Here is a 19,783-nt window from a genome sequence, read left to right as displayed (position 1 = left end):
CACAACTAAAATGTAATCTGTGGCTCAAATAAAGGGCAAGAAATTCAAACTGAAGATCCCTTCGTTTTCAGCTTCAGATTATTATCAGTCTTTGCTAGTTCATTGTTAGTAGAAAATGAGAATTTTCATTTTATGGAATGAACATCACAATTTTATTTGCTATCCTGCATACCTAACCTGTCCAGGCATGCATTGCAACTATTTCTCCTGCACGTGTTCATAGCTAGCTGTTTACATGTGCACATCCATTTCTTCTTGAGAGGTGCTTTCTTCCAGGCCAGTCTGCATAGCATTATACATGCAATAGCATATAAAATCCCTTTAAAAACTTTTTTTTAAAAAAAGTCTCATTTATACAGCCAGCTTTCTAAGCAAAGAATTCAAACCTATAACTTAAAAATAAATGGTTTCAAAATGAATTGCAACAGGCTTGCAGTACCTTGTATATCCCTACAATAATATTTCTTAAAAAAAACACCCTCAAGTTATGCTGGGTTGTTTGTTAACTTCTATTTATGATCTTTTCACTAGACTATAAAAGATGTGCCAGGCTTCTTACTCGGTTGGCAGTAAGTCCAATGTGCACGGAAGGATAAGGTAAGCTTTTTGAAAGGACCAATTGCACACTGCCCGTATATGCATAGCAACATCACCATTGTGGATTTGATACAATTAATGAGCATTGCGCAATAGCTCTTTGGAGAAGGTATTCCCCTTTCAGAGAGAATGACACAACACCCCTTCACTTGGCAAAATACTGGCCATAAATAAAAGGATACCCCCTACTGGAAAGCAGCATAAAGACTCTCAGACATCAAGGGTGAATTCATAGCTGTATGCAGTTAGCAGATAGTAAAACAAAGCACATCCAGGCACAGCTAATTTTCAGGGGCTGAGTCAGCATCCGTTTCTATGTATTGACACTGGGTCTCTATTTAAAGTTACAGGTTGATTATGCCATATTTGAATGCAGCTTAAAAATATACATGTAGGAGTGATTAATGTGTCTATGATACAGTTATAATGTAGTTGAAACATGAGCGTTATGCGCATTCAGCTGAATCTGTCTCCAAAACTGCACATTTATATTTTACTGAAATACCAACTTAACAACAGTAAGCAATATCAGGAATCAAAACCAATTCATTTCTCTTGGAATCAACACTGAGATTAAGATCCTTTTCAGCCCTTGTGAATAAAATATTGTAGAACAAAACAAATTGTACTTTCTTTTTATGATAAAGCCATTTTTAAAAAATAATAATGTTGTAGTCAGTCCTCAAACATTAGAACCACCAACTTATCCCCAAACTCGGCCCTCCAGATGTTTTGGGACTACAACCCCCACCATCCCTAGCTAACAGGACTAGTGGTCAGGTATTATGGGAATTGTAGCCCCAAAACATATGGAGGGTCGAGTTTGGGGGTGCCTGTCATATAGGAATGATTGCCACAAGTAGGGAAATCAGTGTATTTAAAAAGAAGTAAAAATATAGGGACACGGGTGGTGCTGTGGGTTAAACCACAGAGCCTAGGGCTTGCTGATCAGAAGGTCGGCGGTTTGAATCCCCATGACGTGGTGAGCTCCTGTTGCTCGGTCCCAGCTCCTGCCAACCTAGCAGTTCAAAAGCACCTCAAAGTGCAAGTAGATAAATCGGTACCACTCTGGCGGGAAGGTAAACAGCATTTCCGTGTGCTGCTCTGGTTCACCAGAAGCGGCTTTGTCATGCTGGCCACATGACCTGGAAGCTGTACACCGGCTCCCTCAGCCATAAGAGCGAGATGAACGCCGCAACCCCAGAGTCGGTCATGACTGGACCTAATTGTCAGGGGTCCCTTTACCTTAAAAATATAGTATAGTCCTTGGAGTATCCAAGAACTGGTGCTCATGAACTGTGAAGGCTTTATCTCACTTATCTAAATCTCCATCCCTTGACAGCAAATGGTAACTGGCCCAGAGTTTTAGTATGTCAGATTGTGCAGCGAAAACAAAAGTGAAATATTTTGCTCTCTTGAAAACCGATAAACTAATATTTTGTGGGGGGCGGTGTTGTCTTGTCTTAGCTTCAGATGTTACTACTATCAAGGGAAAAAGCTATTATCAAGAACCAAGAGAAGTGCCTTGGAAACCAACAGGGAAATTGAACTTACCATCTTTGTAACATATTCCATTGTGAACAAGAGATTTATTTTTGCAAGTTGATAGACGACTTCCCATAAAATCTTTAAAAATGTGTTTTCTATTCTGTCACCACTGTTTACAGATACGCATTTTTTCTGGTAGTTTTTCTACCATAACAATTTAAAATGTTTCATACTCTAAAGCCACCCTATATCAGAAGTGTTGCATTGCCAAAAAAAATCAGTGAATACCAACCTCCCAAGTAAGAACATGTTTCATTTAGAGACGTCATGGGACACTTTCAAGGAAGCCTTCCTGTGGAGAAGGTTACCTTTCTTGCTCATGCAATTCAAAGTGTTTGGTTACAAATGTTTCATAAATCTGTTATGGTGTACTCTTACCGAGTGCAAACTGCATGCCATGTGGAAGAGACAAACATGTTTTAAGTAAAACTTGGGATTCTGCATCCACTAAAATGCCATCTGTTTCCTGTACAATAGAGGTATGAACATTCCAGCTAAATGTGCAATATGTAAATACTGTAAATAACATACATAATAAAGTGTTGGGTTTATAATTTGGCTCTTCATCCTTCTTCTTCTTCCTACTTATAGTACTTAAGATGGGAAAGAATTGCACTAGACCAAAGACAATCAAATTCCTTTTCAAAGTGGCGATGTTTCATGTGATGAGAGATAGAACATGCCCCGAGGTGGGCTTCATTTGGGCTAACAGCATCCTTGCAAACAGTTCATTCAGAATGGTAACCCACCCATGATTCTACTTGCCTGTGCCACCACCGTTCCCATCCTGCCAAGTCACCTTTATGAAGGCTTATTAAAACAGTCATCTCTATCCGATTCAACACTGTAGCTATAATTAATGGAAGGTAAATGTTGCTCCTGTTCCTCCTCTCTAAGTGTTTCCTTGGGGTCCAGTCAATATGAAACATTCATTTCCATATACCTGCAACACCAGAAAGTTTTTTCCTTTAAATGGAAGTTTGAAAGCAACCACAGAAAAGTGTTCCATGTGTATCAGGATCGGAGATTCAGGTGGCCACTTGTATTTCATGCAGTTTTTTAAAAAACAAACAAACCAAGGTGTACCCAAAGTAATTAGCTACATTATGAAACTAAGGCAATGAAAACATTACAAGGATCAATACAGCTAAGCTGATCTTTTTCCTATTTTATTTGCTCTTGTATTTTCAAGTCAATTAGCATGACAGTTAATTTTAGTACAGCTGTAAACTTTACAGGAATAAAACTTAACATTTTTATCAAAACAAAAATATATTCCTAGCAGCACTTGAGCCTAGCCTATTAAAATAAATTATAGCTATTTGCCTCTGAAATTCCTATGGCATTTTAAATCAAAACTATGGAATTTTGCATGCAATGAAATTCAACTCGGGGTGCATTTTAAATCCAGCAGGGTTGTTATTTGGGGAAAATGGGACAGGTACCCAAAACATGGATCCAATCTCGGAGACCACTATTCCTGCTTTAAATAAAAAAATTGTCCAGTAGCACCTTAGGGACCAACTAAGTTTGTTCTGGGTATAAGCTTTCGTGTGCATGCACACTTCTTCAGATACCTTATCTGAAGAAGTGTGTGTGCACACAAAAGCTTATACCCAGAACAAACTTAGTTGGTCTCTAAGGTGCTACTGGACAATTTTTTAATTTATTTTGACTGCATCAGACCAACATGGCTACCTACCTGAATCTAGATGCTTTAATGAAAGTTTGCCCTCAACACTCAGTAAAAGTATAGTATTATCTAGTAGCACCATTAAATCTCTCTGCCCATGCTAGTCCTTAACCAGGAACACAACATTCCAGTCCAGCAGCATCAACAGGAAGTTGATTCATGCTGCTCCAAGATCTACTAGCCTCACTTCTTTCAGGGTTTGCAGCATGCAGGCTATTCAAGCTCAGCTTCCCTTTTTTTAAAAAAAACTTTATTGAGAAAAGTTTAAAAAAAAGATACATCAGATCTTCCAAAATAAAGTGTACAAAACAAATCCCCAAAAAAGGAAAAGGAAAAGATTCTTATGGTCCAAATATAATATCATTCTAACTCAGTATAGATCGGAAATTATACAGAATCAAAGTAACTCTTGAAACCCTACCTTTCAAGCTCAGCTTCCCTTTGAAGGCTCAGGACCCACAATACCTCAAGGACCGCCGTTCCCCATTTAAACCAACTTGGACTCTGCATTCATCATGCAGAGGTCTGGAGGGTGGCAACATGAGAAGTGGCCTTTTCTGCAGTGGTTCCCTATTTGTGGAATGCTCTCCCCAGAGAGGTTTGTCTGGCACCTTCTTTATATATCTTTAAGTGCCAGGTGAAAAACGTTCCTCTTCAATCAGGCCTTTAGTTGTTTAATATTCTACAGCCTTTTAAATGTTTCTGTGGGAGGGGGCTTTTGTTTTGCTGTTTCTAACTATTTATTTGTGTTTTAATCTCATGAACAGCCCTGAAATCTTATGATGGCGGGTGGTATATAAATCTAATAAATAAGATAAACTAATAAATACATATTGCAAATGTGCTTGGGACATAAGAAGCAGTAGGAGAGAGGGGAAATGTTAGTGTCCTAATGTGTACAAACAGTGCAAAATACTCTAATATGTAACCACTGTTTATAGCAACACTCAGCCAAAGGAATTATTATGACAACTTCCTATTTTCTTGTCTGCAGCTTGCATTTATTAATTCTGCTAAGTGGGAAGATAAAGATCTTGGCAAACATTTTTTTATAATTGGTTGTTTAAAAGATAAGACAGCCTACCATTCATTATTACACTGCATGGCTTGACACCAAGCAGTAGACCAGGAATAGCTCACACATTCAACTATTTACAGATAAACATTTTTTCCCCGTCAACACCCTTCAGCATGTGCTTTATGTTTTATGTTGAGCTATTTATTACTCGGAGGAGTTTTGCACTCAATAGTGTCCTTTACTAGAAGCAGTAAAGTACATTTGTGGCACACTATGGATTTTGCTTCTGGGTAGCAGAAGCTTTTCTTTGGCTTTGGTTTTCTTTGGTTTTCTTTGGTTTTGAAGCAGCAATAATGAAATGCTCTTCCAAGGAAGGGGAGGGCAAGAGAGAAGCTAAGCAATGCCAACTTGGGAGTCACATATTGTCATCATGGCCAGACATTATAAGGAATAGGTTGGGATCAAGGATTTAGTTACCTTTTCAAATCCCATGGGTCTAGCTAGCTCTTCTAAGCCAAGTTGCAATCAACGCAGGCAAAGGTATGGCACACCATAAAAGGATTCTACCCATATACTCTCTGTCCTGCTCTGCACCATGAGAAACTGAACCTCAAAGAGGTGATAAGAAGGTAAAAAGGTAAAGGTAAAGGACCCTTGGACGGTTAAGTCCAGTCAAAGGCGACTATGGGGTTGTGTCGCTTATCTCGCTTTCAAGCCGAGGGAGCCGGCGTTTGTCCACAAACAGTTTTCCGGGTCATATGGGCGGCATGACTAAACTGCTACTGGCGCACTGAGGACCGTGACGAGTGCCAGAGCACATGGAAACGCTGTTTACCTTCCTGCTACAGCGGTACCTATTTATCTACTTGCACTGGCATGCTTTTGAACTGACATAGTCATGAAAGACAGCTTATTTACAAGAAAGAAGATGGGAGAAGAGTATTAAAAGCACCCTTTAAACAATTTAGGAAGAAAAGCTCTGAGGAGTATCAGTAACTGGTGAAGCTACTTGAAAGCAAACCACCAAGGAGGATGTGTTTGATATGATGGGAATGAAGAGCATGATGGAGACACATAAAAGTTCTAGCATGAGAATATTCAGGAAAGGCATCAGTTATAAGAGACAGGAGGGTGTAGGCGCAAAACATATATAACTTTTTAAAAAATGGTGAATGTGGTTGTGATCTATGGAATGTTTACCAGTGGCTGGGGAAACCCAGCCAGATGGGCGGTATAAAATTATAATGATTATGATTACCATGAAAATGATAAGAGAGCATTTCAAAAGGAAATCTCGCTTATCGACCTGTAAGGGAATTTCCATGAAGCAGAAGAGAGCAGTCCTAGTTCTCAATGAGGCAATGGCTGGCTTTTTAACTCTTCTCTTCAGACATTTCTCATATATAGCCAGGGCTGTGTATACTTATGATTAAGAAGAAGGTAGTGCCAAAATTCTGTTGTGTGAAAATTAACACGGTTGTAGTTTGTATATGTTAGGGCAAGTGAAGCATATTTAATTCATTTACTCGGCTTCCGTTAGTACACATGATTTGCAAAGAACACTTTGTGCCGTGCACACTGCTCCAAGACTTCTCAAGGCGGTATTTATCCTCTTTCAAGCATCATCTCAGCAGCTACTAAAGGCTAGATTTTGTTTTAATATATAGAAAAAAGAGAGACCAAGAGTCTAGGAGACTGTACCAGACTGCACAAGATACCACACAATGAACTTATTCTGTGGTTATGCAGACTTGTGAAATTCATACAGCTCAACAACTTTATATGGCTGAAAGTCTCTCTCTCTTTCAAATCACAAATAATGGAAAAAGTAAAAAGAGACTGTTTTGTTAAGTCTTCATTTCTTAATCATGTGACAAAGCATCTAAAAAATACTTCTAAGAAAGATGTTTAAGGTTAAAAAGTACTGTACCATACATACAAGTAGCAATGGAAAACAGACATAGGTGTATCATATTTAAAGTATGCATACAGGAATTCTTTTACATACTATGTGGAATATGTATACCAAGAATCACACACATTTATTCTGTCAGTACTGGATGCTTTCCCCCTTATATAGATGCCTGATCAAGGTTAATATAAATTTTATAAGCCTACCATTTTTCAAGTACAAGGTGCAGTGCACATCATGAAATTAAGTATGCTAAAAAGGACTTTTAGAATCTTTACAATTTAATATCAATTGAGAGTAATTTTACAGAACAGCTAAATATTATTTGCTTTCAGAAACACTTGCCCCATTAATGAGGTTTCTCCAAAAATGCTTTACAGCATCTAAGGCACTGTTGATAAACAGTTTCAAAATCTTCATCAGTCCCCTATAGAAAGAAACAGAGACAAAAGATAAAATGAACCAATTTAAGTTAAACAGATTTCTTTATTGCAACACTGATTGCTACAACACTGATTTTGAGTTGAAAAGGACTAATAGAATTGAATACTTACATAGTACGGATCTTCAATAATAAGCTGTTTTTGCGGATCATAGCTCCCAAGCAGCTCAATCTGAGATTTGCAGTTTTGAACACTATTGCTTTTTCTTTTCAGGTCTCTACAAGACAAAAGTTTAGGCAACTTTTTGTCATTAAGTGGGGCATGTCTTTCTTTTTTAATTTGACACTAGGATGTCCTAAGAGTTTGCAGTGCATAAAGGAAACAAAAATCACAGTGTATAAAGAAAACCCCCCCACACTTTTACCAGTGTGATGTGATTTAGTATACAGCATCTAACACACATATTTTTATGTAATGCTGTACCCAAGTATAATTTATGGAATACGAACACTATGGAGCCAAAAATACTAATGAGATGATCAGGAAATATATGCAACAGTTTCAGAACATTGACTTGAAATGACACCTGGATCCACCAGAAATATAGATTTCATACAGCAGCACGTTCTCCTCTTGCAGAGTAATCCTGGCAATCATTTGCTCAAATGAGGAATAGCTTACTATAATGCAAAAGGTACAATGTTATTCTGTCTATTCTCTTGACTATTCCTAGGGATCATCATCCTTTAGACCAGGCATCCCCAAACTGCGGCCCTCCAGATGTTTTGGCCTACAACTCCCATGATCCCTAGCCTAGCTAACAGGACCAGTGGACAGGGAAGATGGGAATTGTAGTCCAAAACATCTGGAGGGCCGAAGTTTGGGGATGCCTGCTTTAGACTCAGAATGGGGAACCTGTGGTCCTCTAGCTGTGTTTGAATTAAACCCACATCATCTCTATGCATTGGCCATGCTGGCCAGAGCTGAGGGTAGTTCGAGTTCAAGAACACCTGGAAGTTAATCTCTTACCCTTCCCATGTTTTAGATGAAGGGTGTTGTGGGAATACTCTTTAATGGCTCTAGCTTCTATTAGGAGGCACTAAATGTAGCAAACAACCCATTTAGGCTAGAATAATCAGAACTATCATCACCTGTAAGCAAAAAGCACATAGTTTTCACAACTTACCGTAAATTACTTTCATCCATACAAAGCATATAATCAAACGTCAGGAAATCATCTTTTGTAACCTAGAATTTAACAAATATGTGTAAACACTGTTAACAGAGATCCATGTCACAACAATTCTTATTTTTTAAAAAAATGCAAAATGAGGTTAAGCCAGTGTTGCAGTGATGGCAGTTAGCAATACATATTTAAAATTCTAAAGCCAAACAACATTTATGTATGCTGACTGACAGCTGCAAAGCAAGCAATCAAGAAATCAACTGTAGAAAAAGAAAACTGGAGACAGAACAATTAAGTGTTTTAGCATTTGGCCAGGGAACATTTACATAAGTTATTGTTCTTATTATCTCTCAAAAATCAAACACTGTCCAGAAATTCTGGGATAAGGCTGTAATGATTACGACGTAAAAGTATTGTTCAACAATGCACTCTTCCAAAGATGCCATCGGTTTTTCTTTTGAACTGTGATAACATTCAGAGCACATTTTGATGTGTTGAAAATAACAGATGTGAACTATACCAGGCACGTCCAACAGGTAGATCGTGATCTACCGGTAGATCACTGGACATCTGTGGTAGATCACTGGCTCCCCCCAAAGAAGCTCAACAAGTTTGACTCCCCTAAAAGAAGCTTAACACTTTTGCCCTGCACCCCTCAAAAATGGGCGTTCCTCCTTCCTAAAAAAACTCAACAATTTTGACCTGAACCCCCTAAAAGGGGGTAGATCACTGCCAGTTTTTAACTCTGTGAGTAGATCACAGTCTCTTGGGAGTTGGCCACCCCTGAACTATACCATTTAAGCTTTCCTTGTTAAGCTTGTAAATATTGTGGTGGTGGGGGAATCAAGATATCAAAAGAATAGAAGAAAAAGCAGAAGACAGGCAGAACTGTTTGAGTGTTGAGAGGCTCTAATCTATGCTGAGCATAGCTGCCAAGTTTTCCCTTTTCTCACAAGGAAGCCTATTCAGCATAAGGGAATTTCCCTTAAAAAAAGGGATAACTTGGCAGCTATGATGCTGAGTTCTATGGGTTTTACATGAAGTGGACTAAAGGGAGTTTAAGGTCAAAAGGGGCACCAGTGAAGCTAAAGGAACAATATTAAAAAGATCTGGAAATGGGCAAAACAACTAAAGCAAGACCTCACGAAAGGAAAGGAAAAAGTCAGAAGGGAACATGTGACACATCCTTTGTCTAACAGAAATGCTGCAGTTATGAATCCATCTAAACAAGGTCAGGCCTTAAAGGAATTTTGATAAATTATGTGCATTTATTTTAACAACTGAGACATTTAAATCAATATCATTTAGCCATCTTTTATATCCTACAATTGTCTCCTGGAGCAGAGTTGTAGCTGCTGCTTAAGCTCTGAACCAGGAACAGTTTTCACAATGGAAGGAAGCTAACAGAGGGTCTCTGTTGGGACTGGTGTGATTTAACTTGTTTATTAATGAACTGCAACCAGGGGTGAGAAGTTCAAGTCTGCAATCAACACCAAATTCTCTATCTAGCACTATGAAAAGCCCAATGCAATATGACTCAAAAGGATCTCTCTAAACTGGAGGAATGGGCAACAAAATGGCAAACAAGGTTCATTCACCTTGGCTAGCAAAGAAATAAAATAATAACATTCCTAACCATTGAAATAATTTCAGTCAGGGGACAGCTTTAACAGGCTCTGGAACATGGCTTCATCCATGCACTTTACACAGATACTGTTAGAATTTCCACTGCTCCAACCACGATGACTCTGAGTAGTAAAACATTTAATACTTTGCCAATCCATGCGCAATCAAACCTACAGCAGTTACCAAGACTTTTGCACAATCCATAGTTTCCAGAAAACAACGAACAGACTCTTTCTACCTGTCGTGCTTTATGGCCCGTCTGAATGGCATGATTTCTCAGACAACTTAAAGCCCTCGCATCTGGGGCGCGCCCCACATTCCAGTTAGAAACAGCACCGCTGTCTATCACCCACTGTGAACAAGAAGAACATATGCATACATACATTGAAAGCAATATGGGTACAGTACCTGCCTGGCAATATGATTCATTGTAACACCATGTTTCCTCATGCAATTCTGGCCTCGATAATCTGGAGGATTTCCTACTTCATATGTAGATGTTGCTGCACTGTCTATCCTCCACTACAGAAAAACAAGTCAAAATATAATAATAATCTTTATTGCAGTCCAAAAACCCGAAACAGATTCAGAATAAAATGCAGATTCATACAGACAACCCCCCCGGGAGAGGGAGACTGAGACGATATTTGTCTTGAGTATGATGATCTTTGATACGTATGACTACTGAAAGAAACTTTGCCACGTCCACTGTGATATCATTAGACTTGTCGTCCAGACGGTATTTAAGTATAGTAGGCTTCAGATTTACCTGGCCGATTTGCCAGTAGGGGTTTAATCAATAGATCCCTAGCTTCCTCATATTGTCCACAATGCAGTAGGATATGCCTCATACAATCGACGTCCTGAGAGCTATTCTGATAAGGGATGCCTCTCAGTCTTCCATTTAGCACTTCTGATGGAAATACATTTAATCTAGCTTTAGTAAAGAGACACCGATAAGTTGGTACAGACAGATTTCTAAGATATGCAGGTAAGGTCAAAATATTTATATCATGCTAACAGAATGGCAGCTTTGGCAGCTAAAATAAAACTTACCTTGTTTTCAATGTTCCCTTCAGTCACAAGTTTCCTAAAAACTGCTTCTGCTATAGGAGAGCGGCAAATGTTCCCTGTGGAAATAAAGATTCAGTGACTCTAAAATGCCATCTCTCACACCTGTGTTCTTAAGGTGAAACATTCCAGAACCTGTGGAGGTAGATGTGAAGAACTGAAGAAAGCCACAGAGTTCATCAGCTCCCCCTTCTATGCAGTTTCACAGCAGTGTTCACTTCTTGACTTCCACATCTGGCTTGCAAGAAGCCCATTATTGTTCACCAATAGCAACCAACTTTTAGCAGAGGTTGATTGTTACAAGTCAGTACGCACCAGTAGTCTATGGGCTGTATTGGTTTCCAGTAGCATTGCTGACAATGTATTATGACATATTGAATTCTACATCCCCGAAAGACAATTTCACCAACACATTCCCCTGAAATCACCAGCATTTCCAGATTTTAAGCCTAGTTCCTAAGCCACCTAGTGAAATCACAGCCTATGACCTGCAGACTTTTCCACTGAGTAACAACTACCTGCTTTGACTCAAGCTACAAGTACACTGTAATGCAGTCCTTAAAATGCAAGCTGGGCCTCAACAAGGAATTACATGGGGGACACCCTAAGGCAAGGCTGGGTGGCGCAATGCGCCAGGCGGCGCCGCGCTCCACCCGCGGCAGCCGCTTTGGCCAAGGAGGCGGACCACAGCTGGCAGCGTCCCCACCTGTCAGGCCGAGCCCTCCGGCGGCCCTCTGCGCCTGGCCCTGCCCGGTGGAGCGCGAGTCCAGCGTTGCCGTTGCTGGTCCTACTCGCGGCGGGCGAGAAGCAGAAGGCACGGCGTTGCATCGTGGGGGGGGGGAGCGGCACCTTGGAGGTGTGTGAGGCGCAGTTGCTAAAATGAAGCGCGTGCATGCGTCCCCAAGGCAGTGCGTGGCTCCGGCTTTCCAGCTGGGGGAGCGGGGGGGGGCAGGGCGCCAGAGGGATCGCTGAGCCATGGCGCTGGCTAGGATTAAGACGGCCCTGATGGGGGAGGTACTGGTATTAACTCATTTCTGCCCCATCTCCTTTCCCTACAAAAATAATCTTAAATCTGAAACCCTGCAGTTGTTTACTTGGGAGTAAGTTATATTATTTTTAATATGATACTCCCCCCCCCCTAAGTAGACACAGATAGAATTGTGCTACAAGATGAACTATAGGCCAACCTTCTCCTTGCACCTCAACATAATGGGTACAGTGGTACCTCGGGTTACAAACACCTCAGCTTACAAACACTTTGGGTTACAGACTCTGCTAACCTGGAAGTAGTACCCCAGGTTAAGAACTTTGCCCCAGGATGAGAATGGAAATCGTGTGGTGGCAGCGGGAGGCCCCATTAGCTAAAGTGGTACCTCAGGTAAAGAACACTTTCAGGTTAAGAACGGACCTCCTCAACAAATTAAGTTCGTCACCAGAGGTACCGCTGCATAGAATTGGGATTGCCTGACTCAGTGTTTACATTGTGAAGGGGGTCATTAATGGATAATCCCTCTTCTGATACTAAAACAGTAAAGGTAGGATTACTTTTTGGTTTCAGTCTGTTCATCACTCTCCAGCAACACAACTTCCAATGACAACATGCACACATTCTCGTTTTGGCTGACAATGGTCTACAGCAGGCATCCCCAAACTTCAGCCCTCCAGATGTTTTGGACTACAATCCCCATCATCCCTGACCAAAACATCTGGAGGGCCACAGTTTGGGGATGCTTGGTCTACAGTGCAATTTTAACATAGCTACTAAGCATATAATAACTATCTCCTGGGATCTCAATTAGATCAAGAGGGAGTGTCTATCTAGTCCAGCATCCTTTTCACACAGCAGCCAACCAAATGTCCCCAGGAAGCACATAAGCAGGACTAGACAGCACCTTCCCTCTCCAGTATTCTGTCCCCTCCAGCTGCTAGTATTTAGAGGTACACTAACAGCTTCACTCTTCTGTGCTGGAAGAGGACTAGATGAGGCAGAGAAGGGAGAACCCCACCAGCAAAGAGTGTTGGTGGGGTGTTCACAGCCAAATTTCAATACTGATCCTCAAATGGCAGACACTGGCTCTTCAGCTGGCTCTGATGCCATCAGTTGATGGCCATGAGCTCAGCCTAGGATCTGGTGTAGTGAAGAGGCACTTTTTCATGTTGCCCCACTGTGAGTGGTGGGGCTGTGGATGCAGTGGTGTACACACTGCTGCATCAACGCCTGCTGTTGCCAGCCAGGAGTTTTATTTCAGCTCTAGATGCATCTTCAATGTCCAGTCATGGATGAAGCTGTTGATGAACCAATCCTTCATGATACAGGTAGGTAGCAGTGTTGGCCTGAGTCGAAGCAAAATAAAAAAATTCCTTCAGTAGCACCTTAAAGACCAACTAAGTTTATATTTTGGTATGAGCTTTCGTGTGCATGCACAAAAGTGTGCATGCACACGAAAGCTCATACCAAAATATAAACTTAGTTGGTCTTTAAGGTGCTACTGAAGGAATTTTTTTACAATCCTTCATGAGTATGTCTGATCTCCTTTTAAAGTTATCCCTGTCCAATGGCCAAAACCACAGATTGTGGCAGCAAATTAAGTTAACTATGAGTTGCACAAATAGGTATTGTCTTCTAACTATGTCCAATCTACTGCTAATCAATTTAATTGGGTAACGCCCAACTTCCAATCAGTGTTTGAAACTCCCATTGCTCTAGGTGCATTTTGTGATAGGGAATTGTGCGAGCAGCTTTTGAGCTCTGGGCGCAGTACCGCACCCATGATTTCAGATTAAAACTGCAGAATGTAAGGAAAGGAGGACCTTTTTCTGCCTCCCCACTTCCAGCTACTCTCTGAAGACTGGAGAAGAGACCCTCTTAAGAATATTAGGGGGTTGGGCAAGAGAAGGATTAGACCATGTGGAAAATGAACATAGTATTTTAACTGCAGTTCATTCATTTTCAGCTTTGTCTTCTTGTTATTAAAAAGTGTGCATAGACATTCAGTTGTTGCACCCATAACCTAGGTTTAAGGTGCCATTTAGCTCCTAGCTTTCATATCTCTTTTTCTAACACTGCTTCCAGTGAGAGAGAGAAAGAGAGAGCTCTATCTACAGTTTCCACACCATGGTGCCAGACCCTAGTCTAATCCTAGTTGAACATAGTTTCCAAAAGCAACCAACCAGGATTAAAAGCAGGATTTCTAAATGTAGACAGAGAAAAACTATCACTATCATTTGTTTAGAGATATTAAGAGACATCATCTGCTCTCTCAGCTACAGCACCTCCATCATCACAATTTAATCAAGCAAAAAGGTTTCATAAAGTGATATCTCATCTCTACTTCACTTGTGGGAAAAGAAATGAGATATATCAGGCATAATCCACTGAATGATTATTGTGCATGCCTCACTGAAACATGGTCCAGGCTGCAAAACTATGGACAGGGCCCATGTTTAGATGCATCTAATTTTTACCAATTGATACATGTTTCAAAATAGTCATTTCGTGTTTCTCCTGCCCCAGAAGCAATGAGGCTGGGCAGAGTAACAGCAATCTAATAAACAGGTTGTAGCTTCCATAAAATTCATCTCCTGCTTTCATTCTGCAGGGTAGTTTCAGCGCTGGCTATAAGGGAAAGGTTCATCATCCATTTCTTCCAGAGGATTTTTTTGACTGAATACCAGGAGTAGCCAACCTGGGCTGTAATTGTCCCCTATCAACATCTGGTGGCCCCTGAAACCCCAAACGATTTGGCTTCCCTTTTTTTTAACAGAAGTATTATTATTTTTCTCAGCAGGTGACACTGTTGAACCCCAGGACTACATTGGTTTGTCGGCCAATCTAAGAAACAGGGTGAAGGGCCGATGTCCCCTCTTTTTACCGTTGTAAAAGAACCTCTCCTTCTCTCTCTCTGGCATGGCACCATTTTTTAGAAAGTCAGACTTAGGAAACAGGATGTTCTCAAAACAATGCCACACCAGAGAGAGAGAGAGAGAGAGAGAGAGAGAGAGAGAGAGAGAGAGAGAGAGAGAGAGAGAGAGATCTTCTCTCTCTAAGACCTTCTAATAATGACAGCATGCCTGTGGGAATTTTTTTTCCCAAGATAAAGAGATGCTTTATTTTCGCTACCCAGGGCAGCACTGGGGCATTTTGAGTCCTTCCTACACCAGTGATGCCCTAGGAGCAACAGGAATATTAAATATTGTCCCAGCTCCTGCCAACCTAGCAGTTCGAAAGCACGTCAAAGTGCAAGTAGATAAAAAGGTACTGCTCTGGCGGGAAGGTAAATGCCATTTCCGTGCACTGCTCTGGTTTGCCATGCTGGCCACATGACCTGGAAGCTGTACGCCAGCTCCCTCGGCCAATAAAGCGAGATGAGCGCTGCAACCCCAGGGGTCCCCTTTACCTTTATGCACTTTGGAGTAAACCCCATAATTCAGTGGTAAAAGGTAAAGGTAAAGGGACCCCTGACCATTAGGTCCAGTCGTGACCGACTCTGGGGTTGCGCGCTCATCTCGCTTTACTGGCCGAGGGAGCCGGCGTACAGCTTCCAGGTCATGTGGCCAGCATGACAAAGCCACTTCAGGCGAACCAGAGCAGCACACGGAAATGCCGTTTACCTTCCCGCTGTAGCGGTTCCTATTTATCTACTTGCATTTTGACGTGCTTTCGAACTGCTAGGTTGGCAGGAGCTGGGACCAAGCAACGGGAGCTCACCCCGTCGCAGGGATTCGAACCACCGACCTTCTGATCAGCAAGCCCTAGGCTGTGGTTTAACCCACAGCGCCACTTCTGAGCAAGCGTAACAGCATACAGCCTTCATTTCTGTTGTTACTCTTCCCATTTCTTTCTCACATGTGCTGTACACCACAAGAGATCCACAGATATGTTACTCTTCAAGTAGTAAGTAACTTATAGTCTGCTATGTAAAGAATATCCACTACTCCTATTACAAACCAAAAGCAGAGGCTAAGTGATATTTGACCAGCTTTTTATTTTGCAGATCAATGTAAACATAGGACATGCAGTGTAGCATATACCCTATAACATTTCACAGATGACAGAGATGCACCTGCAACTCTGAAATCCTCAAACCAAGAATTATAACCAAAGTCAAATCCCCACGTTAAGAGCATAATAATACAACAAGAGCTTGCTGCATCACGGCCAATGGCCCATTTAATCCAATATCCAGTTCTTAGTGGCAAACCAGATGCTTGCAGGAAACCTGCATGCAGGACATGAGTACAAGACCACTCTCCTCTCCTGTGGTTTCCAACAACTGTTTTTCAGAAGCACACTATCAACAACTGAGGAGGGCAGAGCATAACCATCACAGCTAGTAGCCACTGTTAGCCTTATCCTCCATGAATTTGTCTAATCCTCTTTTAAAGCCATACACAGTGGCCAACACTGCCTCATGTGGGAGTAAGTTCCATAGTTTAACTATCCCTCCATTTGGAGAACTGCCTGTTTACTCCTATTCTCTGCTTCTTGCTACTTAATCAATTCCTGATCCACAAGAGAACCTCTCCTCCTATTCTAAAATTGCTAAGCTTACTCAAGAGTATTTGGTGAGGTGCCTTATTGAAAGTCATTTGAAATTCCAAGTACATTTATGTCAATCAGATTGCCTCCACCTATATGCTTGCTGGCGCTCTCAAAGAACTTTGACAGGTTAGTAATATAGATCTTAAATTTGCAGAAGCTATGCTGGCTCTCCTTCAGCAAGGCTTGCTCATCTATATGTTTGGTTGTTTTATCTAACAATGCTTTCCACCAGTTTTGCAGGGACAGGTGTTAAGCTAAGCAGCCTGTAATTTCCAGGCAAAACACACAAAAACTTTTCCACAGTGCACATACTTATATGCCACATGATGCGATAACCAACTTTCACGGCTTTAAATGCGGGGTATGTGCGTGTTATACAATCTGATGAGGCTACTCGTTGCAATGGCAAGATTGACTCCTGCATCAGAGGCAGTATGCTGGGGATCACGGTATGTTGCAGGCAGATTCCCACAGGCTCCTTTGAGGGTCACCATGAGAACAGGATGATGCAGCAGATGAGCCTTCAAGTCTGGTGTGAAGGAGCCGTTCATATGCTTTCTGCAGACATACCATCCACTTTAGAGGGCTGTATCCAATACGGCTGTGCAATAAATTGCCATACCTTTAAATACCAGTATTGAAATAACATCGTGACAAGTGGCTGAAGGATACTTTGCAGGCACATAATATGCAGGCACAGTGTCTCCAGCTTTGTTTGCTCTCTCCCTCCTCCCCCCTAACCAGTAAGAAATGAAGATAAGCCCTCACACAAACCAGCAAACTCTTTCAGCTTCAAAGGTATCTTTCCACTTACAGATCAGCTAATTTTGCACAGCCTGCTAACAATCCGGTGGGACCCTCTACTGCTGCAGGGAGGTGCAGCAAGGCCCTCTGCTACAAAGTGCCGTCACAGCATCCATCACTGTCCCTCTGCTGCCATGGGGAGGCCCAGCAAGGCTTTCTGCTGCTGTGAGGAAGTGTGATGCACCCTCCACCACTGCAGGGAGGTATAGTAGGACCCTTTGCTTTTGTGGGGGGCGGGCAGCAAGGCCCTCCACCACCACAGATATATATCGTGATATATCGAGGTATCATATTTAGCTGGTGATATATCGTGATGTGGAAAACAAGATATCGCCCAGCCCCTAGTATCCAAGTTGTATCTTACCTTCCCAACTCAGCCATTCCTCAGGGGACGTGATGGTGGTGGGAAACCACTAAACTCACCAGTGCCCCTTCCCATTACTAGGATAAATGTAGTTCTGCCAGTGCCACAGAGGAAGGTGGAAGATCTGAACCAGGAGATCGTCAGAAAGTAGGGTTGCCACCTGTCCTGTATAATACAGGATTATCCCGCATTTGATAGTTGATAGTTTTGTCCTGTATTTTAGGTCTTCACTCTCTCTCTGCCAAGTTACAGACCCCTCCTAATGCATGAGTTTGAAAGGGCGCATATTTAAGCTCCTGATAGCCAAGCACAAAGAGATTTACAAATTCATGTGTATGTGTGAGCATGTGTGTGCATGTGTGACAAAATTCCAAAGAGGCCATCCTATTAGTCTGCAATGGATTGTAATCGGGGTGGGTGGGGGGTGGTGGTGGTTCAGTTGGTGCCGAAGTGACTAAAAAAAACTAACTGTCCCCCAACCGCACAGCACTGCATTTTGCCATATCATATACAGGTACACTAAGTAAAAGAACATATGCTTTACCACTCCACCCCATTCTCTCCAGTTCCCCCCCTTTCTCCCCAACTCCTATACTACTGCATATAACACCAAAGTCTCGCAACAAATGTAACTGATCTGAAGAAAACACAATCTGAAGATTATTATTATTATTATTATTATTTTAAAAAATGGAAACCTTACTCAGGGGCTTCTTTGAGGGGTCACCATGAGAACAGGATGCTGCACCAGGGTAAGCTTTTAAGCCTGATGCTGAGGGGGCTCTTTGCAGGCTCTAAGCAGACCTATACCCCCAACCCACCCCCACCCCCATGGAAGGCTGCAGCCAAGTTGTATCTTAACTTCCCAACTCAGCCATTCCTCCCTTGGGCCGTGTGTGTGTGTGTGTGTGTGTGTGTGAGAGAGAGAGAGAGAGAAGGTGATGTTGGGAAACCACTAAACAAAACTCATCAAGGCCAATTCCCATTACTAGGATTGAGGTAGGCCTGTCTGTGCCCCAGAGGAAGGTGGGGGGGGGGTATGTGAACCAGCAGTGTGAACACGGTGGTTTTCTTATATATACAGTGGTACCTCAGTTTATGAACACAATTGGTTCTGGAAGTCTGTTCGTAAACTGAAGCATTCATAAACTGAAGCGAACTTTCCCATTGAAAGTAATGGAAAGTGGATTAATCTGTTCCAGACGGTCCGCAGGGTACTTAAACTGAAGCGTTCATAAACTGAAGCGAACTTTCCCATTGAAAGTAATGGAAAATGGATTAATCCGTTCCAGATGGGTCCGCGGTGTTCATAAACCGAGGTGTTCATAAACCGAGGTTCCACTGTATATTATTTTAAAAAACCGGGGGCGTGTGTGTTATGTAAAGCAGTCTCCTTCCAGCACCACAGAGAGCAAAGCAAGGCAGCTTCTGTCCTACTCCAAATGTAAATGTTTCTCGCTTCTAGACAGCTCTTGTATGTACAAGTTTTGAGAGATTTAGTGGTAACACGGGATTCCACTCTGGCTGCCCATCTCTTTCCTGACCAGTAAGAATGCCTTGGCTCTTCTAACTGCTCCTGGCTTAGCTCTTCTGGTATACAGTAATTGGGGGAAGAAACAGGACAGCTTAAAGACAGAGAACTGAATAATATGAATGTGCACCACATTTCCAAGTCCATGAACATATTTTGTTAGCTTGCATAACACCTATTATTATTATTATTATTATTATTATTATTATTATTATTATTATTTTCTTGTTCTTGTTACTACTACTACCCACTCTGGGTGGCTTCCAACACACAGAAAAGTATAATAATGAAACCCCATGCGTTTTGGTTTTTTTTTAAAAAAAGCTGCGTCTTTACCTCCCACATTCTCCACCCCCACTTTCCACTCACCCAGGCAAACGAATAAAACGGACTTAGCATCCTCGGCCGCCATGCTCTCTCTCTTTCTCTTTCTTTCTTTCAGGAACCGCCAACAGGAAGCAGCAGCAAAAGAGGCAGTTCGGAGGCCCTCGCAACTGTCGCGAAAAGC

At 41.8% G+C, this 19,783-nt stretch overlaps 2 protein-coding genes across 3 annotated transcripts in view; one reads left to right on the top strand and one right to left on the bottom strand.

The window, feature by feature from the left end:
- ALKAL2 (ALK and LTK ligand 2) overlaps positions 1-2,201 on the top strand; it is a 15,963-nt gene extending 13,762 nt beyond the window's left edge. The window contains exons 5-6 of the mRNA XM_035109927.2: positions 532-597; positions 2,065-2,201. Of these exons, the coding sequence (XP_034965818.1) occupies positions 532-596 (65 nt within the window). The 3' untranslated portion in view covers position 597; positions 2,065-2,201. The remainder of the gene's footprint in view (positions 1-531; positions 598-2,064) is intronic.
- ACP1 (acid phosphatase 1) lies at positions 474-19,783 on the bottom strand. 2 transcript variants are annotated; one of them, XM_035109928.2, is made up of 6 exons: positions 19,645-19,783; positions 11,020-11,093; positions 10,372-10,485; positions 8,338-8,399; positions 7,323-7,428; positions 474-7,195 (listed from the first exon to the last, which is right to left on the bottom strand). In XM_035109928.2, the coding sequence occupies exons 1-6, from the start codon at positions 19,685-19,687 to the stop codon at positions 7,118-7,120; spliced, it is 477 nt and encodes a 158-aa protein (XP_034965819.1). In that variant the 5' UTR covers positions 19,688-19,783; the 3' UTR covers positions 474-7,117. The 2 variants fall into 2 exon arrangements, with proteins under 2 accessions (XP_034965819.1, XP_034965820.1); XM_035109929.2 differs by lacking the exon at positions 10,372-10,485 and adding an exon at positions 10,202-10,315.

Source organism: Zootoca vivipara, chromosome 3 (assembly GCF_963506605.1).
Source record: "Zootoca vivipara chromosome 3, rZooViv1.1, whole genome shotgun sequence".
Classification (NCBI taxonomy): domain Eukaryota; kingdom Metazoa; phylum Chordata; class Lepidosauria; order Squamata; family Lacertidae; genus Zootoca; species Zootoca vivipara.
The sequence above is the reverse complement of the archived record's forward strand: the minus strand, read 5'-3'. Positions and strand labels throughout refer to the sequence as shown.